General features: G+C 41.9%; 1 protein-coding gene across 1 annotated transcript in view; it reads right to left on the bottom strand.

Annotated features, from left to right (window-relative positions):
- LOC111220075 (disintegrin and metalloproteinase domain-containing protein 12-like) overlaps positions 1 to 26,783 on the bottom strand; it is a 73,970-nt gene that overhangs the window by 15,952 nt on the left and 31,235 nt on the right. The window contains exons 4-11 of the mRNA XM_022743029.1: positions 21,393 to 21,471; positions 17,286 to 17,362; positions 15,603 to 15,789; positions 11,090 to 11,155; positions 10,366 to 10,437; positions 9,761 to 9,930; positions 8,953 to 9,037; positions 6,789 to 6,937 (exon numbers count right to left, since the gene is read on the bottom strand). Coding sequence (XP_022598750.1) covers positions 6,789 to 6,937; positions 8,953 to 9,037; positions 9,761 to 9,930; positions 10,366 to 10,437; positions 11,090 to 11,155; positions 15,603 to 15,789; positions 17,286 to 17,362; positions 21,393 to 21,471 — 885 coding nt within the window. The remainder of the gene's footprint in view (positions 1 to 6,788; positions 6,938 to 8,952; positions 9,038 to 9,760; positions 9,931 to 10,365; positions 10,438 to 11,089; positions 11,156 to 15,602; positions 15,790 to 17,285; positions 17,363 to 21,392; positions 21,472 to 26,783) is intronic.

Here is a 26,783-nt window from a genome sequence, read left to right as displayed (position 1 = left end):
GTTCTCTATGTGGCTCTTGATAAAAAAGAAAAAAAAAAGCACCATATGAGGTTTTTAATACCTCCACCCACACCATAAAATTCAGCACAACAAGGCCAGAAAGAGTGAAGCTGTGTATATCTAATATTTTTCACACTTATATGTCTGTGCTTGTCCTTGTGCACACAGATGAGTGCGTGTATGAGACAGCAAGTGGGAGATCCAGGTCAGTTTAGATGACCGAATGTATTCTTTCAACAGGCGAAAGTGAAAGTGTGAAGTATGCCATCAGTCGTACCTTTACACCTCCACTACCTCTGCCACCTACTCGCCTGTTTGGGCCCGTGGGCTCAAATGGTCGATTTTCTTTTCTTTGCATCGCGTTAGTGGGGCTCTTTCCCGTCACAGCAGCAAGAGTGCTGACTCTGCTGCGGTCGGGACACAAAAAAAAAAAACGAGCATGCATCCGGCAACGGCATCCAACAGGTGGATGTCAGGAGAAAGGGAAGTCCAGATAAGCAAAGTGTCAACAGAGTAAAACAAACACATTCTATATCTTCAGTGCATAATGTATTTTCCAAAATGACAGCACGGGAAATTGGCTAGTTAGCTTGTGAAGTCTTTCTGGTGTAGAAAATGACAGTGGTGAAAGGACAGCAAACACGTCACTGTTGTAGCAGGGCTGGTATTATCTACAAATCTTTCAATAAGAGTTTTCCCAGAAGAGATTGTAAATAAGAGCCAGTTCATATTCAGCCTGAGCTGCTGTGGCATCAAGGAGTACCACAGTCATGAAATGGTCCTTGGCTCCCCGATGAATGCAACTCACTGAGGTGTTTATACGAGTGAAAAACAACTTTTAAATGTGGTGGAGCTGTCAATTTGTTTTCAACTATGAAGCCGAGCCTTGAACTCGAGACCCATTGGCTGTATTGATACAAAAGCTGTAAAATAGCCACAATCTCAATGTTGAATTTCTCCTTTCCGAGAAGGAGGCATTTTCTTTGTGGCTCAATGTCGACAACTCTTTCAAACTGTGTTTTTCTCTGATTGGGTTTCACATGTAATACGGCTCTAAATATGTCATGACACTCTGTGAATGTTTTGACATGACCTCATTCTCGGCTTGCCTTTGATTTCTGTCATGTGTGGGAGGCGGCTTACATCAGCTCCTGCTGCTGACCCCCCCTCTTCCCCCACCCCCAACCTACCCCCGAACACACAGCCGGCTGCTCTCTAACGTCAACACTATCCAGAGGTTGTGTTAGGTGAAAGTTGGGTACCACGAAGCAGATCTCTAGTCGCTCCGGATTAAAGCAAAAGGTCTCAGTGGATTTGTAGTGAGATGAAATGGCAAAAAGGAAAGAGCAACGAGGAAAGCTGTAATAACAGCCATAATTGTGCCCTATTTTTCTGCTCCTCCTGTCTGAGCACCTCAGGGGATCCTGCCCTGATGAACAGCTGTCAAGGCTGCTGTGCAACAGGCAGGCCACTTCCTTAGCAACTGCTGTTGTTGATTTCCTCTTTGCCCCCAAAGCACGAGCCAAAATTGCTTGCTTAAGTTGTACCCGCTCTTTTGCTGCATTCATTCAATTTCCATGAACTCAGCCCTGCTCTTCAGTTACCAGACCATGCAATGCATGACAAACACTCACATTCTTGTTTTTTTTTTTTTTTTGGTTAACTCCGAGATACATGAGCGGCTCAGGATCCAGCTGTTCTTTATGAGAGGCAATACAGAAATAATTGGTCTACTCTGCAACAGTCTGGGGGTGGGAGGAGGAATAATGGCTGTGAAAAGGCAGAGGCACAGATGAATTACAGTCGATGGCATTTAGCAGCTGCAGTCCCCAAGGCTAGTAAAGCAGCGCCAGGGCCAGTCACGGTGCGCACATCTGGGGCTCATGGTGAACCCAAGACACTCGAGACAACCACTCATCCCATGAGAGTCTGGGCCACCATCTCAAAAGAAAAGACCCCGTGTGACTCTTTGACCTTCAGGCTCCTTCTCATCTTGTTCTGGTTTTTCTTTTTTTTTTACAAAGGATGAGCCGTGTTCACCTCTGCCTGCTCTCTTAGACTGCTCTTTGTTCTGTCTCACACTGCCGCATTGTTTTCCACCTGGTCATGCTCCAGTTCCATTACGGGATCAATCCTTCTCCCTTCTGTGTTCTTTTGTTCGTCTCTAACCTCCAGTCAGTGTTTGACAGTTGGCTCCTAAGCCTCAGAGAGGTACTGCAGTTGATGGTTGATAGAGTGTACAAAGCAATCACTACCACTAAGCTGCAGCAATGGCCAAACAAGGCTTGACTGGATCAGTGGGAGGTCTGGTGATAAGGAATCATTTCCAGATCTATTACAGGCCCCAATGATCTCCTCCTCATTCTGATAACACGACAGAGCTGGAGTCTTTCAAAACATCTCCGCTTCAACAACAAGGGGGTAGATGGACTGTGACAGGTAACCCAGGTTTTTTTGTGGAATCATCAGTAACGGCATAAACAACGGATTAAATGGAATCTCTGGCAGTTCACAACCAAAAAAAAAAAAAAAAACATAAATTTCTTTTGGCTCAGTTTCTTTTGTTCTGTCTCTATATTCCTTTGTCCTGCTCTTTGACCGGTCTTGTCAATCTAATTTTTTTTTTTTTCAAGATGATTCAATGATTCGACCGGAGAAAATTATTTTTTTCTCAATAACTTTGTGCAGTTTTATACTTTCTTTGCTTGGGGTCACTCATGTTCAATTATGTGGTAAGTTAACAAAAAAAAACTTCAACAAACTAAAATGAGGTATAATATTTCTGTTAGATCAAAAGTTTACACCATTAAAAATGAAATTTATTGGGAGCTGTCAGTCCAGTCGGCCTGCATTTCTTGTTAAAATGTTACATGACCAACACGTGAAGGTCACATTGAAGTATGACTTTGCTGCAGACTATGACCATAAATCCAAACTTTATTTCACCAGTGACCAGAATACTCTGAGGGCAAAGTATCACATTAAAAGACACAGAACCCTTCAGCCCACATTGAGCTGGGCAGGGCTCTCTCCTCTTCGCCTGTCTGTCCTTGTGGTTCACATCACAGAGAGCACCGGGAAACCCATCCAGCATGTCCTACACAGCCAGTTTATGTCACATCTATTCAGCCATAAAACACTGATCAGGCTATTAATCAGGTCTGCTGAGCTTTTCCAATGACGCATCTGCCAAAACATTTTCCACCATCCTTGAAACAGTGAGAACGCTTTCAGAGAAAATATAAAATGTGCAAATACTCACCGTGACCCAATATTCATTTTGTTATCACAGTTTTATTACATTTTGGAAGATCTGATCTTCTGGCATGCATGTGAAGTAAAAAGCTAATTCAAACCTGACTGTGACAACTGTGACTATGACAAATATTTCATACTTGCTTCACTACACATTTAATATTAATTTTACAGCTTCCTTTGTGCACATAGAGCCCGAGCTCTGAGCGATGACATTAGGTGATATGATCTGCTATGGCCTTTGGTGCCTGGCAGTCTGTCCTACATTGTAGATACTGAAAAGCATTTTCACATTGATTTCCCCATGGAACCAATTAAACAAGCCATACTAGAGATTTCCTGTTCTTCAGCAGGGCACGGGTCATATTTCCATGGCATGCATTGGACTCTGACTCACTTTCTGCGATGCCTGATTATTTTATGACACTGGAAATGCATAAGTCTCTGTGATAGTGTGCCAGAGTCATCATCTTACTCAGGACCTGACGCATGCGCAAATGAACGCTGCCTGAATAAAGCATCCTGGATCTGTCCATCAACAGCTCTGCTTGTGTGACTGATGTAAATGGCAAGTGCCGTGTTCGTTTGTGGATATTTTAACAAGAAAATATACATGTGATATACATATCATATATCATGGAATTTGGAACAAATGTTTAACTTTATAACTACTTAAATACATTAGCATTACAAAGTAAATACTCAAACTTTTCTGTGTAAATGTTTCAACATTTTCACAACTTTTTGTGCAAATAGACGACATAAATGAGAATATTGTCTGCATACAACTGGAGAGCAGCTCCATGATACAAGTCTGGTAAATCATTTCCGGGGCTTTCACACTGGTGTTTTGTCAGTTTTCTCAGAATATCTTAAAACAGGCAAACTTAGTTGATGTGGGTCGCCCACTAATCAGAAGTTCAGTGGTTTGATCCACGGCTCCACCAGTTTGCCCCTAATGGCTGTTCCATTGGTGTACTGGCGTGGCTATGAATTTTTGAGTGAATGGGTGAATGTGGCAAGTATTGTAAAGCACTTTGAGTGACTGACAAGACTAGAAAAGCACAATATAAGTGCAGTCTTGAAGCAGACCATCAAACCTAAAGATGGGGCACAAATGGAAATGAAAGTGAACCAAGCACAGAACCCTGTTTTAGTCTCTTAGAGAAATGGATTTGTAATTTATATGTTTCTGCACATATGCATGTTCCTGTGTCCATGGAGTAGCAAGCAGCAGCTCAGTTGCGGCGCGTGTGTGTTCCTGTTTTTGTGTGTGTTTTCAGGAGATATAATCTCAAAGGATGAGACACACCAGCCTGTTCTCATTTAGAACTAATGGAGGGATAGAGATGGATGGATGGAGGGGGGGACGACACGAAAATTGGCCATGACCAGTGTGAGCAGGAAACAAGCAGTGCTCTATGCAGATGTGCAGCTGGCCTTGGGACAGCTTACAGTTTTACTGCCCACCCCCCTACCCCCTACCCCCTACCCCTAACCCCAAACCCCAGTATAATAATGATGAACTAGATCTCATTATCTCCTCCGCTCAGTTTGTGAAGCCACAGCAAGTCCACGAGAGCTGGATGGGGATCTGTTTATTCACAACGGTGACAATGAAGAAATTCTATTTGATGAAAATAAAAGATCAATAAAAACAACAAAAACAAAACAGGTATTTCTCACTGACTGAGTGCAGGCAAGTGTTTTTTTCAGTACTTTCAATTACTGAATGCAGTGGGGCTTTTGTACCAACTCATTTAAGTCTTAGCCTTGTGAGGAGCCATTCTGTATAATTACATTATGCTTTGAAAAGAGCCGGTCGCCTGTCTAGAAAAACATGTTAGTCGATGTTATAAACAAATAACTGTAGCTGCCAGGTGACGAACAACATTAAGGTGTTTGGAGCAGAGCCTGTGTGTGGCCTCATGGTGTTTTAAGGTATGGATCTGCGAGGGGGCTGGACCTATGGGAGATGTAGTACTGCCTCAGGCAGAGTATAAGTTGCTGAGCTGGAATTAACTGAGGAAGCAGTATGAGGGAATATAGAGTTCCTAAACATCCTTATTTAAATGTATTGCTTCCTTAATCATGGATTAAATAGCAGAGCAGCAATATGGAGCAATAAAGAGGTGTAGAGGGGATTATTTTGAAATCAACTAGAAGTAGATCATTTCTTTCTTTTGTCAGCTGGAATGAAAAAAAAAAGCCTACACAGTCTCTGTGGAGAGCAGAACACGAAACTAAATATTCATGTCTTATTTTATTTCTCACTAGTCTATGTTCAGTACAAACATTCCTTCACATTTAGAGATGTTTGTCACTGCTGCGTACAACTTCAGATTCAGATATTTTAAGGGCAAGGTGATAAGTTTTCCCAACATAAAAACTGTATAATGGACAGTGTTCAGATGTATTTAACTATTTATTTGGAGCTGCTGAGAGATTTTCCAACATTAAAGTTGCATGTATGTCAAAGAATAGCATCACTCTAACTGGCTGTGCATATGGAAGAAAAGGAAACAGCCAGAAAGAGACAGGAGTAGCAGAAAGCTGGGAAGACAAAACCATTTTGTTTCTACTTCAACAATTTTTTTTCTCTTTTTTTGTGTGTTGATTGTATTGCCATTTTTGGACAAAGTCCTTGACCAGGGATACCCTCAATCAGAGTTAAATATAAATCTACATCTTAGTGTGTTGTTTTATAAGTCTATAATCAAGAATAGTGTTACCCTGTTTTTCATGAATCTGGTCCAACCCAAATACGGGGAGATGTTTCCAGCATAAACACCAGTCTGAGGCTCCCACACACCACTAGACCTTGGCTGGAACTGATACCCAATGTTTCCACCCAGAACATCCTTTTTCCCCTCTCTGCTCAGTCTACAACAAGATGTCAGACATGAAACATTACAATCCATGGTGAGCAATTATCCAATAACTACACCTCAGACTTGATATGTTGTTAGATGTGTCTCGCATGTGCAATATACACTTTCCGCACTGTTTTCTTTAGTCTACTGAAGATCAGCTACATTGCGTTGGTTTAAGTGGAACTCTGCTGTTTGGGCCATGCACTGCCACTGAACCATTAGCTTCCTATTGAGAATGAGTCATATTGCCTCCAGGCATTAGCACAGCTGTTCAGTCTGCCATAAACCCAACGGCCCAACACTTCAACGGCATCATTTGCTTACTGCTCTACAGACAATAAATTACAAATGGATAGCATTTGGAATAATGTTTACACATGATCACAATCTGGGCTTTTTGAGCAATACTTGCTATATTTAATAAGTGACAAACTTGATTTAAAGTTAATAATGGCTTGACATCAGGATGATGTATTTCAGGTGGTGTTGGATTTTGTAAAGCCAAACCAAAAGGGTCCCCCACTGGAGTGCACTGAAACGGTGAATTATAGCAAATGAGATGAAATAAACCTCCTGCAATCCTGGATATTGCAGTAAGGAGTAAGGAGTCAGCTATCTTGTATATCTATTGACTATTAATTAATAGACGCTGTGACTCACCCGGTGGAGGGAGTCATGATACAGCCTCCGCGATCCACTGTCACCCTGCAGCCACACCCCCTTTCTGGCGTGTCGTGGTTCATTCCAAAGTTGTGTCCGAGCTCATGGGCCAGAGTGACCGCAGCGCCCAGGGGGTTGTCTGAATGGTCCTACACAAAAAAAAAAAAAAAAAAAAAAAAAAAAAGGAGATCAATCATGGAGAAACTGAGCTTGAAATTTCATCACACTATTTAATCTAAAACCTCTTTACTTTGATGAGTCTAATTTGTTGAGTATATTTCAAGGCTTTAAATGATGATACAAGCAATGTCCCATTATAAGATTTGCTCAGTTTACAGTTCTGTTGCAGCAAACAATAGCTAATTAAACCAGGACATTTCTGATAACATACTCTGAGGAAAATAACAAATAATAAAAAATGTTATGTTAGCCAAATTGCTGTTCCCCACAGGACCCACTGGAGAAACATTACCCAAAACAAGTGAGTGTAATTGCATATTGCCAAGATTACAAACAATGCTGTTGGATCTGTGCTTATCAGAGCGTTTCCACCGCTCAACGTTGTGGCACTGAAATGAGAAATGAAAAAGCAGACTGCGGGCTGTCACCTTCAGCTTGCTGTGCAAACTCCGACACAGCCAGATGTGCTGTTTCATCCTCACAAATAAAGTCATGAACCTCCTCTGAGTACCAGAAAAATCGGCCGAAAGATTGAGGAAAAAGCCTCAAAGGACAGCTTGAAAATCACACAGCCAATCAGGTTAAAGAAGACAGATATTAAAAACAGTGTGAAGATGAAGCAAGAGTGACACACGGAATGAAAGCTGCTGCTGGCTGAGGTACCGAGATTTCCTGCAAGGTGTGTAAAACACGGACACATGAAGAGGCTGGATAAATAATGTAGCGGCATCAGCTATCAGCTCTTCATGGATGCAGAGCTGTGCGTCAGAGCACCTTGCCTCTGGAGTCTTCCGTCACTGTGCATTATTCAGCAGTGCTGTGCAAGTTGAGCTCAGACTGATGAACTGCTCTGCTGGGGGGTTTTGAAAGTAACGGTCATCAACTGTCAGCGCCTGCTGAGATCCAACTGTGCAGACTGAATTCATGCAGAAAAAAAACAAAAAACAAACTCTGATTCTGTTTCCTGGAAAAACCCAGACACCTTTAGTAAGTGATGAAGCTGAAGTGCTCAAGAGGGCACTGTCTGTTTTGTTCCACCACACCAATGAAATTAATGTAACATTCAGGGCTGGTAAATGGAGATTCCAGATGGTCTGAAAATGGGTGTTTAAGATTTAACTGCCTAGAAAAATAACAATTAGACCCATAGGGGAAGTCAACTAATGAGTTCAAAGGTACTCTGTAAACGAAGGGAGACAACGAAGACAACAGGGTCGTGATTTGCCCAGCAGAAGAGTCTGCGGTTTGAGACGGATCCTTTATGTCTATGACCTGATGGATTTGTGTACGTAGAGTTTTATGATAATGACCAAGTCTCCACTTTACCATCTGGGAGGACAAGAGTGAAGAACCATCTGGGGACTAGCTGTAAACCTAGCCATCAGCCTGCCAGACCCCAAGACAAATAGCCACTCAGAGGCAGAGAGTATAAAATAATAGCATGACATGCACTAATGCAACATGACTTGTGCACATAGTATAGGGTTGCAGTTCTGTAATGGGTCATCATTTACAACACGCCCCTGCGTTTTCATTCAGGCAACGATATGCTGTACCCTTAAATTCTCTCATTTGTTGCACCTCATTAGGAAGCAAAGGTTTCCATTCCTGTAATCAATACAGTTTCTGATTTATCAGTACAATGTGGAGGGTATTATGCATACCCACCATTTAGCCTTCCCGGAAAAAGACTCAGTGATGTGTGTGCACTGAAGTTAATACTGGTTAATATCAACTCTGGAATCCTTAGCTCAACCCTTACACAAGAGACTCAGGGGAGAAATATGAGAGTATTATGTCAGGCAGGAGGGAGGTGGAGAACAAGGGCAAGAGTAGAGGGCAGGAGGAGGAAGAATGAAAGGATAAAATAAGTCTGGTTTCCTCTCTAGAAGTTAGCATCACAACACAACAAATATTTATTTTGCTTTGCTTGGCTTCAAGATGGTGTAAAAGCATCTGAGCATGCTGAAGCCCATTCACGTACCATGACGATTCCTCCTGATTGCTCTGCTGTGCACATGCTCATGATAGGTGCCATACCAATGGTGGTGCCCTGAAAATACACCCCACTAAAAAGGAAAAAAAAACAGAGGTTATCAAATCATCGGCATACAATACGTCCCCGCATTTCAACTGTCAAGGTAAAGGCCCCCAGGAGCCACTTAGTGCTAGAGTTAGATTAGCATTTCAAACTGACCAACAGACCAACTTTGCCATTTACTCATTGTTATCCTCTGTTCCACTAGCATTTATCTCAGTACTTTGATTGAAAATTAGTTGAAAATTAGTTATGAAAATGGTGTATACTATCATATCCCCTTGCTAGCATTTGTTCCGCCAGCATATGTTAACGAAAAAAAATGTAGTCTCTCCGCAAAGCTATATACATTTTTCTTGATAGCAAACCTTAAACACTTTTTCATTTAAACCAAGATACAATGATTTTTTTTTCCAAGAAAGATGTGCGTCTCAAAAAAGGTTACAAATGTTTTATGAGGTAGGAAATTAAACTGCTTTTGAAACAAAACAGTTTCTGTTGGTAATGAAAAATCTGCACTGCAGGATACATTTGAGGGTAACTCAAAAGAAAAACAAACAGCAGTAATACTACAAAACATATTCAATTTTGCCTGTAATAAAGAAAAACAAAAGACTAGTTTTTGCACATAGTTTTTTTTCTAATTTTGTGTCGTCAATAATTTTAGAATAAATCCCAAACTTTCAAACAGCGGATTCCTCTATTTGAAACACCGCTATTAGGCTTCATGTGGATGCTACAAGAAGAGATATACCTGATGAGCTGGGCATTGTCATGTGGTTTCTGAGGCAGCAGCTTGACCTTCCTCCAGTCTAGGAACTCATGCAACGTGGTGAAAGGGTCTTGGGTGACGGGACACTTGTCCACGTCACTCCACACCTCCAAGCCCACCAGAGCCACTCGGATATTCAAAGCCCTGTAGAACTGAGGGTTAAAATGAGGAGAGGTGTATAGCAGGTAAGAAAAGAGAAGTGGATTCAGGCCAAGGGCTTCAGATCTGTTTCTCTTATCATTTCTGTTACTCTCTTCACTTTGCATTACTTATTAAAACCACAAACGGTTTTAAATAATCGCTTACAAATGATGAGGGACTCTGAATAAATCCTTGAACATTAATCAGCATACAGCTTTCCATATGAATGAATCATCTTTTGCTTGTCTTTCATTAAACCACCAGCCAAGGCATGTTTTATTACAGTGGACTCTTCACAACATTGCTCATCCGAGTTATGGAATTGATCATCCATTCATAATCTAATCAGCCTCTGCTCACAGGTTGGTTAATTCTCACCAGGCTTGATGTGACCTCTAATAAATCACGTTCCAACACCACATTCCCTCTGTTGATTTGATTGTTACCTTGTCCACATAATTGGCGATCTCAGCCAGCCGCTGCTTGACCTTCTCCATGTCCTTGCCTTGCTTCTGAAACTGCAACAATACAACCATACAGAATGAGGCAGATAGAGAAAGAGGTGATCCATTCACTCTGAATGTTGATTAACACCAAAGACGTTACTTGGGACAAATTAACACTGTGTCAGCTCCAGAAAGTTCTCCACAGGGTGTCTTGGAGCTGTGCTACAGTCGCTATCACGTTAATTCCACTGGCGCTTCTGCCATAGCTGCTATCATCAAAGAGCTCCTCAGTGGAGCTTAGGCTAAAGAGATAACCTCAGCCACCTTGTCTTAAATCCGACATTTATTCAGTCTCTCAGGCTCTAAAGCATGTGACACAGACCTATAGGCCTCATGTCGATGAGGACCACTTTCTTCTCCCAGCCCTCTCTAAGATCTTAAGTCTGAGATTTGAGATAATTCAGGGTGCACATAATGGGAAAGTCTCATTTGTAAGTCAAGTGGCCAAATGATCTATGCAGAGGGATGTAGCTGGAGTCGGACAGTGAAATGGATGAGTAAGCAGACACATCAGGGGGCAACAGCAAAGCGGGGCTAGAGCCATCCACCATATCTGCGTCTCAAGGGGATAGAGCGGCAGCTAAGCGTCTGACCTCTGAGCCCCTTTCCCGTGGGATTTGGCAGCAGAGGGAGGAGAGGGTGAGACCGCGTGACCTTTGCTTACCTCTCTGTTGTCAGCCACGATGATCAGCTCCACATATTTGGTCGTAGTCTGGGCATGGCGTTTGTGCTGTGAAGAGGATTGGACAGGGATTAGGTGGGTGTGAAGGAAAAACAATACAAGAAGAATACAAGGGGGGGGGGGGGGGTTAATGGGAGAGGGAACAGAGGGTGGAAATGACAGAGTGATAAACCAAGAAATGAAGAGAGAGGAGGAGGAGAAGAGAGTAGAGAGGGAGAAGAGGAAGGACATTAGTAGGACGCACTTAACCGCAGCTTTTTTGGAAAGAGCAGCCTAAATTTAGCAGGTGGCTGCTCAATATGGCTTTTTACCTGAGCTGCACTCTACACAAAAGGCAGAAGTGAGAATCAGCACAAAGCAATCAGCTACTCATCCTGCCTGACCCAATAAGAGCCACTAAGGTCGCACAAACCTCTGATAACACTCTACAGGAACCGGCTTATTAACTAATAAATCACTGTTTTGGACAATGGTGCAAGCTCTGTTGGCACACAGTATATTGCACCCTCTATAAAGAGCGCTTGACTCTACCATCACACTTACACAGTGGAGTGTGGACCAGTGAGCATATGTCCGAACGGAAGCCGGATTTGTTCTCATTGAAAATTTAGCGTTTTTAAAATCTTTTAAAGTTTTTACATTAATCTCCGTTGGTGTTCAGGGTCAAAGACTTGACACAGTGAAACCACTTTTGAACGGGTAAGAGGAATCAGGTGTAAGGAATTATCAGATGTCATTTAAATAGGTAATAGGTAAAGGAAAAGGTCTGCGTCTGTGTCTTTGAGTGTATGTGGTACATAGATGTGGAAAGTAACGTTTTGAGCTAAATGCTAATGACGTGAAGCAGATATAATGTTTTTCAAGTTAGCCATCTTAAGTTTAACATGTTAGCATGCTAACCATTGCCAGCACCAGACACAAATACAGCTGAGGCTGATGGGAATGCCATTACTTTTGCAAGTATTTGGTGATAAACCAAAGTAGGTAGAGAGTATGGAGACAATACTGATATGCAGGAGGGCATTTCCATACAAAGACAAATGCAGCCCACACATCACGCTGTTTCACCTGCACACACTTACACACACACACACACACACACAAACGCATGCACACACACAATGCACACGCAAGCTCGCTCTTTCCACTCACACACTCACAGATCCTATACTATCCTGCTGGCTAAGTGTTCTGCCTTCACACCATGGCGCTCTTTCAATCTGAGCCTCTTTATCCTTGCTGGCCTGGCAGCCTGGATCCTCTCTGCTCTTATCTGCCTCCTCCATAGATAAGCCAGGATGGGCAAGTGTGCTCTAAATGCACCCTATGGTGATTACCAAGTCTCGAGGAGGCCACCGGAGAGGAGGTGCACACGTAAACACTATGTTCAGTCAACACCGTGAAGAGTATCCCTACTCTTCAATAGACTGAGAGCTATGTGTGTGAATTCCAGACACGTAATTTAACACATGTATTTTACCGTTTTTATAAAACAGAAAATACCAGCGCAAAATGGAAAATATATAATCTACAATTAATATCTTGAGATATTTTTGAACAAATCCTAACATTCAAAGCTTCAACTTTACATAAATGGCAAACAAGAACAAAAAAGTATTCCTCTTCTTCAATTAGTTCAGCCCAGTGTTTTTTCTACAATTTATATGGTGAAAAGAATTTCAGAGCTTTCAACCACATCTCACAGTCTTCACTAAACAAAAAGGTGTCCGGCTCAGGTGTGGATGAAGATGAAAAGTGAATAATGGAGCTCCGTGATTAGATTCTCTTTACTACATCAATACACATCACACAATGAACCCCCCCCCCCCCCATGCTCAATTGCTACTCAGTTTAGGCTCACATCCAACTCTTCCGAGCTATTTCAATCCATATTATGTTCTGGCCCGATACTCTCTTTCAACCATGGAAGACAAGTCACTCTCGAAATGCCATTGCATGCTGTGTTGAGGTTTGACATCTCGCACAGCACATTTTCATCTTGTGACAATAGAGATTTTGCAGGAACTCAAGTTGTTGATGTGTAGTTCCTGTCAGCTAGCCATCATATCTCTATACCCTTCTCTACCCCATCTGACTCTCATCATCCAGGGGCACTCTGCCAACACCGCCTCTTTATCTTTAGGCCCTCAAGCAGGGCACATCGCAGCTTATCAAAGCAGCAGCACACCTCGGTGCCCTTGCGTACCAAGCTGAGGTGCATGCAGGGCACCAAGTCCAGCAAATCTGACTAGGTTCTTACTTTTTGGCTTTACCTCCTCTTTGCTACGGCAACTTTTTGAAAATATCCTTCACTATCTTATCTGTTTTCACTTTTTTTAATCACCTACGGGATTACCATGTTTGACCACCTCCCTTATGAACCACATCTGTCTTCACTTAGCAGAGATATTTTCTCTTCTAACTCTGCTATCTCTTGCTGTGTTAGAAGGGGAAGAGACGTAGTATTTTAAACAAATGAAAGGGGACACTGTGATCAGATAAAACATATTAAAATACACTGAAAAAAAAACCTCTTCTGGAGGAGAATTAAACCCTACTTTACTCACTGGTATAAATCATCAATATAAGCCTCGTGTCTTTTTTTCTTATCTCATTCCCCTTCTGTTTCTGTCAGGTGGGAAACTTCTGCATTGTGCTGTTGTCAGGATTTGTTCGCGTCTGCCGAGTCTTTGCAGCCCTCTTAACACCAAAGACAATAGTTGCCATTGAAGCCAGCACTGTAATCACCAACAGGAATCAAACAGTACAATAAAAAAACACCAGGAAAATCCCTATTACTGCATGAATAAATAAAAACTAATAATGTGAAAGGGCCAGCACCACCATATGTTCGGCCTGCTTCCCAAAAACACACTCAATCTCAATGTAGCCTTAATGAAATGATTAAACAATCGCAAAAAAATAAAAATCAGTTTTAAGAAAATGGAAAGTCCCTCACATTTATGCTGAATCACTATTATGATATGTGTGCTTTCCCTCCTTTTGGGTCCTGGAACATATGCTTCATCTTTTACACCACCTATCTCTGTGTCTCTTTATATTATACCTGATAAATCACTCGTGTTCGTCCGCTCCTGCCATCCTTCGCCTCTAAGATAGAGATCAGTATAGAGCCTGTGTTTTCCACTTAACACTGCTCATCATCTTTAAAGCCCAATTCCTCTGAGGGTAGAGACTCCCAAGGACCATGGCCCTTATGATTTATCCCTATGAGCAGTGGGGTAGTAAGAGGCCAAGTGCAGGGTGTAGGATGGGAGTTTCTCAAAAGCAATCTGTTTAATTCTGGATGGACAGGTCCTGCTTGAGGCTTGATCTACAAGCCTGCAGTCTGATCTGGCGTTCGGAGCAAATGTTGCCACTTAACAGCCAATGTACTTTCCACAGGCGTTCATCAACCCCCGCTCTCCATACACTCGAGATCACTAATGGACACCGTCAGATCAGATGGAAGGAATGAGTGAATAATTCAACAAGTAGTAGCTTCTAAAAGATATACAGCCCACTTACCAATATCTACATTGCAAATGATTTTTTTTTTTTTTTTTTTTTTTTTTTTTTTTAAAAGGGTGTTGAGGTTAGTGATGTTTTAGATTCTGTGCAGCCGGAATCCAAATACAAATTAGATTAAGAAATATCAACTACAGGAAAGCATTTTCTAAACTGACAACCAAGTGGTACGAACATTTTTCACTCTGGCTGTTTGTTAAATGATAATGGCGCTACATGACATGTCAGAGGGTCATTCAGTTCTTCTGTACCAAATTCCATGGAAATCCAACCAATAACTGAGATATGTCACTTAAAGCCTCGTGGTGTCGCTGGAGAGAAAGCCAGGATATCACCAAGTCATTAGCCCAATCAAGTCATTAGGATTCATGCTCTGGGAACCATAAATGCCTCTGCAAAATTTCATGCCAAGGAAATCCATCCAAGTGTTGATGCATTTCAGTCAGGACCGAAGTGGTGGAGCAACAGACACTGAAGGATTTTAAGACAATTCTCACTGTTTATAGATGCAGGGCTCATTGATACACTTCCAATGGACTGTTAACAGTGAAAGTTTGATCAATTTGACCTGTTGAAGATCTTGTGAGGTCGAACGTTCTCAGGGTTTGTAATCATTAACTTGCTCAATTACATACAGTAAAAGATTTTTGAAATCTTTTCTCTCTGTTCTACCAACGAGTGCTAGCAGAACCTTGAGTTTAAGTGGCAAACGTTGGTGATTTGTAAATAAAAAAAAAAGAAAAAAAGAAAGACAGCTGGTGCTCTGATGGCCAAACATTAGGCAAAACTAAAGTGGTTCGAGTGCAGCCAAGGACCTCTGTTACATGTCACTCCGCATCCCATTTCCCGTCATCTCTCTACTGTCGACTTGGAAATGGAGGCAGAAATCTTGCAAATCACAGCGTCAGTATAGCCAAAGTTTATCTGTACCTCAAGGTAAAGTTGAATACAGCATTATAATCCTTACCCTTGTGCTGAAAGCCTTGAACGGGCTGCTGTCTGCGTGTTCAATGGGATAAGATATGTTGAAATCGTGTCCACAGGTGCCAGGAGCAAAATTGAGGTGTTCTGCTGTGTAGATCCAGTGAGTGCCATCAGAGTGATCAGCAGATGGTTCCAGTACATACGATTTGCCTTCAATAGAGATGAAACCCCTGCAGACACAAGAGGAAGTGCATGGAAGGAACCCTCAGATATTAGAAGAAGTGCGGCGTTATATTCATTTATTTATTTTTGCATAATTCAAATACTGGAATTTCAGTGAAACATATCAGATATGCGGTAAAGAAACTAGAATGTTAATTTTGATATAAAAGTGATCGTGATTTATGTGCGATGTCCTAATATAACCAGAGAAGAGGATACATCATCAGTGATGAGTGCACTCCTCAGTCAGTATCATGCAGTGGAATAATAGTGGCTACCACTTGAATTAGCACTTGGCAGACATTCTGCTTAAAGAGTAGTAGTATCTCTTAGTTTTTCCATTGTTGTGGCCATTGTTTCCTCTTTCCTAACTTTTCTCATGATTTAACAGTGGCCTCCGTGATTTAAAATGACATCCCCATGCACTGAGTCTGAATAAACTCTGAGATTCTCACAAAACTTGCACAATATTCACAACCACATGAGCTCATACTAAACTCCCCCAAAAGCACAAGCGCTGCCAATGCAAACCAAAAACAATTTGTCTCGGCGAGCAGGCCAAGCGATGTGTAGCTGTGTCAAAATAAGTTCCGTGCATCTGACGTTGTGCAGACAGGTTGCAGAAAAACTGAGGTAAATAAATAAATAAATAAATAAATAAATATGAAGACCAAGGTCAACACCAAGGGCTTCACAATCAGGCGAATCACTCTGCAGAGGGTTTGGCTGGTTCGTGAAAACATTCCTGATGGTGTCTAGTGATATTACCGAAATCATTACTCCTGTCTGACATCTGCAAATACAGTGTTTTCCAACGTCTAAAGCCTTACAGCATATCAACTTTAGCCTGCTGCTCTTCAGTAGTATATACAGGATGTCATCTCAGCTTATTAGTACAGGAAAAAAAAAACATTATTTACTGAGTCCTGTTGAAAATCTGAGCAACTTTATTTTGATGTTAGACAAAAACTGAGCACCTGAAAACTATGGCAATCAAGGTGGGCCAAAATTGAATGAAGGAAGTTGGTTCTGAAAACTGTTATGGAAGTTAATATAACACAGCCTGGTAAGAAATTTTCCTGTTCACCTTAATTTTCTCTTCCAAATACGTTTGCTAAGCCTGTGTCTCTTTCCAATCCGAGACAATGATAACTGACTTGGACCTGACTGGAAAGAAGCTCATTTGAGACTTAAAAGCAGTCATATTTATTTAAAATAAAAGGTAAAATCCTGAACCAACAAAATTGATTAAGACTTGTATCTTGATTTCTAATTTGCTTGTGAAGACTTGCGACTTGACGTGGACTTGTCTTGAATGATATGCAATTTGACTTGAACTCAACCTGAACTTGTCCAAAAGACTTGAAAACACTTCTGGTATCAATTGCATTCATTGCTCTGTCCTCACCACAGCAGGGAGAGTCGGTGAAATAAAGCTTTGGCTTTGGGCTTCCTTCCTGGTTGCTTCTGTAGTGTTTTAAAAATGAGCGTCTGACACACTTACTTAATCCCAGCACAGGTACTGAGGCTGACGTCCGAGTTGACATGACCCTCGACCTCACCGTGGTAGTAGCAGTTTGCCTGCGGAAATATAAACAAAAAGACTTCAAGATTTAAAATTCAAGACGAGAAGAATGGAACTAATGTGGAAAAAAAAAAAAAACCTGTTCAGGTTTAAACACAGTTCAACAACACCAGTCCCAGCTGATAACTGTGAAATATGAGCAAATTAACTCTGGGGGAATAGCTTTTTGCAGGGTTAGCAGGAGCCATTCCCACTCATCACCACAGGCTAATGATGGCTGAAATCTGTGCGAGTTTCACATTTCCCAGCTCAATCTTTGCTTGCTGCTGCATTCCCAGGTACCCGCTTTCATGGACCACCTGTCAAGCTGTAGCAGGGAGTAACGAAAGTGAATTAAACCCATGTTTATTGAACCAGGCCTGGCAGCGAAGAGGGTGGGGAGGAAGTGTCTGGTTTGGAGTGAAAACAGTCCTTCTCCTACAGTCAGACAACCTTGCTCAGGTGAGGTCTGCCTATAGCGGCCCCTCCGCCACCCTGTTCTGCAAAACAAGGAAATGTGAGTTTTCCACCCCTCTTTGACTGCCTCTAAATATAGAGCGCAGGCAGTAAATTTCAATGTCCAGCCTCCTTCAACGTGGCTAACCTCCAGAGACTGCTGATTTTGCACATTCATGGTCTGGATGTGTTTCTGGAATTAAAGGGAATCCTTGCTTAATCTTGCATCACGGTACTTCTTCCTAGTAATTCTGCAATAAAACTGATAATCCAATTAATGTTTTTTTTCCCCCACTTCTGTCATGAGCTTGTTAAAGCAGCACTGGTAAACAGTGTCTTTCAGTCTTACTACCCAAATAAGGTTGAGGTTTAATAGCATTTTCTCAAGTCTGAATTCTTAAATAATCCTTCATCCTTCCATAACTTAATATTTACAGCTGCTTTAATCAGTATTTTTATGTCAAAAATGGATCAAATGACTAAGTGTAATGTGAGATGGGTCACTTGTACTGACTAAACCACGGACAGGTTGGGTCCATGGATTCATGCTTTTGATGCCAAATTCTGTTCCTACCATCTGCTGCCTCAGCAGAAATCCAGATTCATCGGGCCAGGCTACATTTTTTCCGGTCTTCAACTGTCCAGTGTCGGTGAGCCTGTGCCCACTGCAGCCTCAGATTTCCGTTCATGGCTGACAGGAGTGGAACCAGACCAGTGGCCTCATCTGCTGTAGTCCATCCACCTTAAGGTTCAACATGTTGTGCATTCTGAGATGCTTTACTGCTTACCACAGCTGTAAAGAGCGGTTATCTGAGTTACCTTAGCCAGTCTGGCCATTCTCCTCTGACCTCTCTCATCAACAAGGTGTTTCCGTCTGCAGAACTGGATATTTTATGCTTTTCGCACCATTCTGAGTCAACTCAACAAACTGTTGTTTCAGAAATCGTTGCACCAACAATCACACCACATGGTCAGAGTCACTGAGATCACATTTTTTCATCCATACTTATGTTTATCTTATTCAAGAAGTGAACCCAAAACCTTGCAAGTAATCACCTATTTGGCCACTTTCCATATCTCCACCTAGAGGTGTACAGAAAGAGAACAATCCATTACAGTGAGGTAAAAAGGTGCAAAGACACGTCGGCCCATTACATGAAATATGAAATTTTAGTGCAGTGGGGAGGAGAGGGCTGGTTTTATTACACTGAGTTAATGCTACCACCTCATGTTTCTTTGATGAGATCATGACTGTGATGCATCGATATAAGGGATAGGAATAGACTTTCTGTTTCTAAGGTTTTTGCAGAAAGAAATGAGATGGGAAAGTGCTCACGCCTTCGGATCTTGAAAAAAAAAGGAAGATTAATAACTAATACCCAGGTTATTGAGGGAGGCAATCCGGGTGTGAACATTGTTTATCATAACTATGCATTTATTATTTCAAGTTAACTCCTAAATATCCATGCTAGATATTCATATTCCCTGTAGATGGCTTTTGTTACAGCACATGGCACTAATTTATTGTATTATATATGGACGGATTTAGTGAGAAAGGGAGAGGATGTAAAACAGACAGAGGGAACCGAGGGAGGGAGGCAGGGAGGGCTGACTCATGTTGAAGTCACTCCCAGCAGTACCTTGCCTTTGACACAGAACTGAACCCTCTAGATCCCCTGCCCAGATCACTATATCAGTCTCCTCCCTGCCGGCAGGACAAATAAATTAACTACGGATCACTCTCTCAAGATCTGGTTGTTTCCAGTAAAAAAGACCCTCCCATGAAGAGCTGGCTGTGGTCATGAGTGAGGAATGAGAGGAGGTCAGTTAGTTCCCAGGTTGGTATGACACAGAGCAGGTAGATCCAGGTTACTGCCGAGGATCATTTGGTACATCCATCCAACAGCTAATCTACCCATCTATCTAGTGCAGAACCGATTGGTTGATTAATCAATGTGGAGCACGACACAAAATCGCTGATGTAAACATGAGACATTTGCTGGTTCAAGCCTCTCAAGTGCGAGGGGCTTTCTGATTAATCAGTTATTCTTGATGGCGAAATCACCCATTAGTTTCAGTCCAATATTTATGCATCCATCTAACCATCAATTCACGCCATGTGTTAGCTATCTAAGATGTTGATTCTCGGAGTCAGAGTCCACCCCTGAGCTGACCTGCTACAACTTCCTCATTGTCTTCACGCTCTGGAATGGCAGCAATTCTGATGAGCTGGCCGAGCCCAGCCAGCGATGGTCCAGCTCCGGTCTCACAGCAGTCTCAAGTGGAAAACATTGTTCATTTTTTACTGTGTGGGTTGGCCATTATTGAATTACATTAATCTCCTCTTTTGTGGATTTCAGCCATAAGTAGGCCACGCATTTTGTGTACACAGACCTCACAGGCTGTCTATTATTATGCTTTCTGGTTATCTGAACAAAAATGAGACATTTAATTGCTTTCCAAACTGCAGATAATCATACCCCTGAAATCAGGCGAGCAGGTGGAAGCTCTGAGGCATAGAAACTGTTCCACATGATCCAGCCACAGCATTCATTACAGTATGCTGCATATGTTGTTTCCAAACAGCCTTGTTGTTTCTGAACCAAAACATCGTTCAAGAGAAGAATATTCATAAATACCCTTCAAGAGAGGGATATTTATGGATCTATGGAGGATGTTTTCAAAGACCCATTGTATTTGAGAGCAGAACATTTTCTGCAGAGCTTAATGAAGATGAGAAATATTCATTCATAGTGACGCAAATCACAAGAAATTGGAAGAAGCCCACATGCCTAACTTGAGCAGTTGGAAAAAAAAAATACAATTCAGGAAGCATTGAACTCATTAACAATAATGAAAAAGAAAAAAGAATGAGAGCGCAGCCTGTTGGAGCTGGGGTCAAAAGCTGTGCACGGCAGGTCTCTGTGTGACCCCTCTACATCTGTATTTAAAGATTTGGGGCAAAAGTGTCATTTGACAGACTTTACAGATATATTTAAGATAGTAAGTGTAATCTTAATATAATGTACAAGTACAAGGCACATTAAGTGCAATGATAGGTGCTGAATATTTCACATTCAGTGTGACTTCTGAAGTGCACGTACTGTAGATGTTCACTAATTCAGTTTTTTTCTTGCAGACCTGCATGACAAACCACTTTTTGGGACAGTTTTAGGCTTATCCATTATAAAAGACTCGCGCCGTTCCCTCAAACTGAGTCTGTTCTGTGACCTCGGTCCACCTTTTATTTCATCAAATATGAATCTGCCGGCAGACAACGAAAATGGGCCCGCTCACCTACACGGGCTTCTTTATGCGCAAGACTGTCCATTTCCAGGAGGTTTAAAAAAGTAGGTCTATGCGCAACATCAATTTTTCTTTACTTCTTCACTGACCCTAATAGGAGCACAATGAAGCAGAACTCGACAAGAGGAAGACTCCCATAAAAGGTCAATATTCATAAAAGCTGCTGGGTGGGTGATAAAGAAGAAAACATCACAGATTCAAGATCATAAGTTTATTGTGTTGGCTTTGATAAAAAAAAAAAAAATGAAAAAAAAAAAAGAATAAAAAAAGTTGTTTAAAGCATACCGTGAAGTTGTGAGAGCCTGTGACCGGATTGCCATCTTCCAGGTAATGGGTTTCTGTGTAGTTACTTGCAAACAGCCCCCTAGAAAGGATAAACAAAGACAACAAACACTCAGAAGTGACCCTAAGGGGCTTTATCTGAAAAAATCAATCACTGTGTCTTAGGCCATTCCACCACTTCCAGACCTGCATGAAAGATAAACAGTCTGATGTGATTTAAAACTTAACCCTGCTCTGGGAGAGCATAAATTGAACCGAGCAGCTGTAGGCATCGAGAAAGAAAACGGATAAAAAAGGCTGCTGTGGCGTATTCCGTTAAACCACTTTCACGCCACATGCATGCACCATGAAGAAGCATTCAATATCAATCCATAACTCATTGTGCTACGGCAGAACAGTAATTAGCTTACACACTGCAAACAATAATGAGCAAATGGACATTTTAGTATGATCTGATAAAAATGCGAATGGGGAGATTATGCTGACAGGAATATGGTGAAGAAATCATTTTTTGTCCCAGGTGGGAATCAATAACACTATAAAGTGACTCTTTGAGGTAATCAAGTGATCCATTTACAGTTTATATCTAGAAAGCACAATAAATCAACATAACAAATCTCTGCTACAGGCAAACAGAGGGATGCTGCACTGCTCTCAGTCTTTCTTACAATTCCTTTGCAGTTTTTTAAATGGTCAGTATAATGTAGTACAAAGATGGTTACCACAACAATACAATACGGTGGTAAAGTGGCGCCTAGCAGAGCTTAAGCGACATTACTGGTAGCGGACTCAAAGCTGTAGTGGCTAATGCTAATGTTAGCAGCATTCTCATCATACACTAGCCGACATTAGCATTTAACTCGATGTATTGCCGTGCAGCATCACAGAGCTGCAAGTACGGCTGTAAACTCTTAGCCTTGTTAATTAAGATAATCAGTAACCTAATTTATTTTTTAAATAAATAATAGTTCCTATAATTGCTTCACAGTTAAAGCTTTCCACCGAGCAGTGACACCTGTGTGTAAAAATATACATTCTCTACATTTTTCAGTCAGCAAAAAGAGAGGAGTGGCAAGAGAACAGACTGCTATAGTGATTGCCAACTCTTCACCAAAGCAAAAACTTTCATTGTGTCATTTCTGTTTTAGGGAAAACAAATCAGACCATGCCCACATCAGGGAATCTGAGGACAGCTCCTCGCAGGCAGCTATGGTATGTAGCCAAGACATCTTGGGGAAAACTGTTTTGGAGAGACTATGAGTGTTTGGAACATACTGAACATATGGATAAACAGTGGAAAAGTGGATTATGCTACAATATTTTTGCTTTGAGAAGTTTATGTGGACGCTTTGATGCATTTATTTTGTGCTGTGGCTCATTAAAATCCATTGTAACTGTTGTTCAAGTCCCCCAACCAGCAACCTACAAACCATTCAGAGCCTCCTGTGGCCTTTTCAAGCCTGCATGAGGTGATATGCTGTGCTGTCCTGGCACCTCGAAGATTAAAAAAAAAAAAACTCTATACCATCACTGCCATTCTATGATGTTGGCTGACCTTCTCGCCACCTACAGAGGTTACTGAGCACTGCTCCTTTCTCTGGAGGAGGGAAGGACACTCAGCTGGTGGGACGACAGATCAACAGCAGAGAGCGATTAACAAACAAAGTGAGATCCAATAAAGCAATGTGGGTCGATTATCACAGCATGAGGGTTCGTGATTACAAGTGAGGATGAGTGTGTTTATGTGTCCACGTACTGTACACACAGCCAGCGCATGTACAGTATTACACCGCAGGATACCAGCAGAAGGTTGGCTGGTGCTAATCCACAGCGGAGGAACAAACCTCAGCAGGCAGCTGGATTCTCTTACTGACCTCACCACTGACAACTCAGCTGGGAGTGTCAGCTGTAACAACCCGGGGAGGGGGGTTATTTTGTTTGGGAGCTGTCAGCATGAGACACAATGCTTCCCCGCCCTCTACTCCTCTATAGAGCCAAAGAGCTGGTAATAATCATTGGATCAAAGTGAGGCCCGAGAGTAGAGAGCGCCAAATAAAATGATGTGTTTCTTCAGTCTTAATTAGGTCTGCTCTCTCAGTCGGACACAGAGCCTCAACATCTGCCCGCAACAGACAATCCATTGTGGTGAGTGTGTGTATGTGTGTGCCTCCCTGCTTGTCTGCAACACTCTGGGAGAGTGTGGGTATACAAGAACATGTTGCAGACGCCCATGTGTCATCCATATGTTACTTTTTTCAATGAATGAACGTGGGAGGGATGTTAGTGTCTTGCTGAAGGAGAGGAAATACAGTCATTGCAGGAAATAAATTAATGCCACTACAGGGTATCTGATCACATCTTAGTAGGTCACAACAAAAACATTTGTTAATGTCACCAGTCTGTTTAACAGGGAGAACACATTTCCTGCTTTTGCTTTCTGCACGTTTCAGCTGACACTCTCAAATGTCAGAGCATCCTTGAACACAACAGCAAGGAGAGTTTTCAAAGCAGACCCTGCACAGCTCCATTTAGGCAGAGATGATTTCCATTGAATACACAATTCTCTGTCACATTGCTTTCACATCAGCAGCTCAGCTCAAATCCAAATTGTTTCACCTATGAACTGGGCAACAAGGGCACCTTCTCCAGTTAAAACCCTTTAACCATACTTTAGTCCCGCAGTACAAGTACCCATGTGCACATCATGATAGTTATTGGCATTCTTACGTTGTTTCCTGCTTCGTTTGCAGTGGTAGAGGAACAGAGTCTAAAAGTTGTTTTCCTTCTTTGCATGTTCTCAAATCTTTCTAAGTACTATGAAGCAGTAGAAGTGCCAAAAATAGGACTGAGAGGCCAGTGGTAGCCATGCCTGTGGCAAAACAGCTGACTGATCAAGTCACAGATGGACCATCATTAGTAGACGAGAGGCCAGGAGTTCTAAAAGAGGTTCGTCACTGCCAATCATTGGTTGATTTACTGTACATGCTGACCTTAGTGCCCCAGTGGATTTGCAACTAAATTGGCTTAGTTCAGTCATGGGTTCTAAGATTAGGGATTTCCTGGCAACTGTGATAAACACTCGTGCTTTAATGAGAGATTTTTTATGCAAGTAAACCAATGTTCAGATGTGGCTTTAAGACAGACTTGAAAAATTGTGAATCCTTCACAAATAATAGACTAAAACATGATAAACCCATCCAAATAAGAATTGCAATCTGCACAACAGACATGCAGGAAAACATACAGTGGAATACTACGTAGACTATTTGCAAGACTGAGTTAAAAAAGCGCAGAAATACTTGTAGGTGCATCTCATCCCTCCTGAGTGATGAACTCCCCCCAGCCAACTATATAATTTGTCTAATTCCACGAGCCGCCCGCCCCACATGGCAGCAGCAGCTCACCGTTTATCAATCAGTGGTAAGTTAATGAGGCGTGGGGGAAGGAAGTGGACTGGGGGTTGCGCCCCCCATTTAGAATTCATTACCCACGGGACAGTACCCCAGCAGGGCTCCATTTGACTGACGGGGAGCCGGCATCGGTGAGAGGCACCACGAGTCAACAAGAAGATGCCACGTTCCGGCCGTTAATGCCACCAAAACCTGCCCCGTGTGCAGGCAGCCTGACACCTAAAACAGCCACAATAACTGCAAGTGTGACACAACGGGAGATCATATCACTGAGATTTTTCTGCTGCTGCATAAAGCTGTCCTAAAAAATCTGACAAAGAAATATTTGCTAACTTCTCTGCAGCAGTTAGACAGGTGCAATACCCATAATTACAGTTGTTATGTTTACATCTTGTCACGCTGTCTCCGGGATGAAAATAACTTTTCGAAAGAAAATATATTAGGTTCGGGAAAAGAGTCAGATTTGCCTGTCAGTAGATTTGACAATGCAGACAGAAAGACAATGAAGTCACTTCAAGCTAATCCTGAGTGCCAGCTACTAAATGTCACTTCTGTTCTTCCTGCATTCAATTATCATATTTTTTCTGTTGTATCTCTTCAACATTGTCAGCCTCATCTGCCCGTCTTTGTATAGAGAAATAACACCAGGATTTACGCATCGTCTTATCTATCCATCTAAATGGAACAGATTCACAAAAAGAAATAAATGTCATGACTAACAGTTCCAACACATTCCCTGCTGTGTATGTTCTAATTGAGACAATACGACCATGTTAACACTGGAAAAATGGATCTCTTTGATGATTTATCAATGCATTCCACCTTTCTGTTCCATGTTCCTTCATTGTTAATGTTTGTTCTGCTTGTATGTGAGGGGAGTAAATGGAGATGTGCGTGTGAGATACATTAATTGCAACAGGCTTGATGGATTGGAGTCAGAACCTAATCAATCAAAGGCAAAAAGGGAGGTCTCATTTGTAGGTTTGTGCTGCATATGACCTAGAAAGAAAAGGTCCTGACTGAAAGTCAAACATTCCACTGGGCAGTCAAGCTGAAGAAAGAATTTTTCAGCTTTCATATGCTAATGTGACATAATTTTTTCTTTTTTTCTTTTTATTGATTATGACAGAGGATTGTACATGTAGTCTTGTCCTGAAAACTCGTGGCACCGAAGCATACAGACATACCGAGAGCTGAGCCGCAGTCACGCACAGGCCATAAAAACACATTCTCCATGGGAGAGAAGAGAGTTCAAACTGCTTGGGACACTTTTGATCAAATCTTGGAAGAACAACAAAACGCTGAATTGATTATGTGACTACAGGCCAAGACGAGGAAGAGAAACCTTATTGTGAGAAAGAAAGTGTTCCCGGCAAAAAAACACCGTCAGGTGCCTTAAATACAGACATGTAGAGACAAAAGTGTGGGGAAAAATACACTGTAGTAGAGTCAAGCTCGCTCATGGTGTGGGCATCACAGATCTGTTCTATTTGGCAGAATAGACAATAGACAATTTTTCAGTCAGTGGTCACTAATGGGTTTTGAACTGCCCTCCCTGTTCTCTTGATAAGGTATCCATCCAGGCTTAGCAAAGAAAAGGTTAGGACTCATACTGCGCTCTATTTACCTCAGAAGTCGGAGCTGAAAGAACTGACCGTGTTCTAGTACAAGTCGGAAGCTTGTCGTGTTGTTGCTCGCTTGCTGTCGATATTGTTAGCATTGCCAGTTGACATCAACGCATTACGCTGTAGTTAGCGCATACAAACAGCGAAGAAACATGACCACAGATAGAAGTTGGACGGTACTGTGTGTATGACCGAGACACGAGTGATAATAAACAGCATTTTACCACAGCTTTCACTTTTGTTGATGTGTAGAGCAGCCATCTTGGATTTTGAGGTCCAGGTTGACTTTCCAAGTCGAAACTCCGACTTCAGGGGGTGTTCCTGCTGAAATTTTCAGACTGAGAACTCAGGAATTCCAA

Source organism: Seriola dumerili, unplaced genomic scaffold, assembly GCF_002260705.1.
Source record: "Seriola dumerili isolate Sdu_G_001 unplaced genomic scaffold, Sdu_1.0 BDQW01000068.1, whole genome shotgun sequence".
In the NCBI taxonomy this organism is placed as follows: domain Eukaryota; kingdom Metazoa; phylum Chordata; class Actinopteri; order Carangiformes; family Carangidae; genus Seriola; species Seriola dumerili.
The sequence above is the reverse complement of the archived record's forward strand: the minus strand, read 5'-3'. Positions and strand labels throughout refer to the sequence as shown.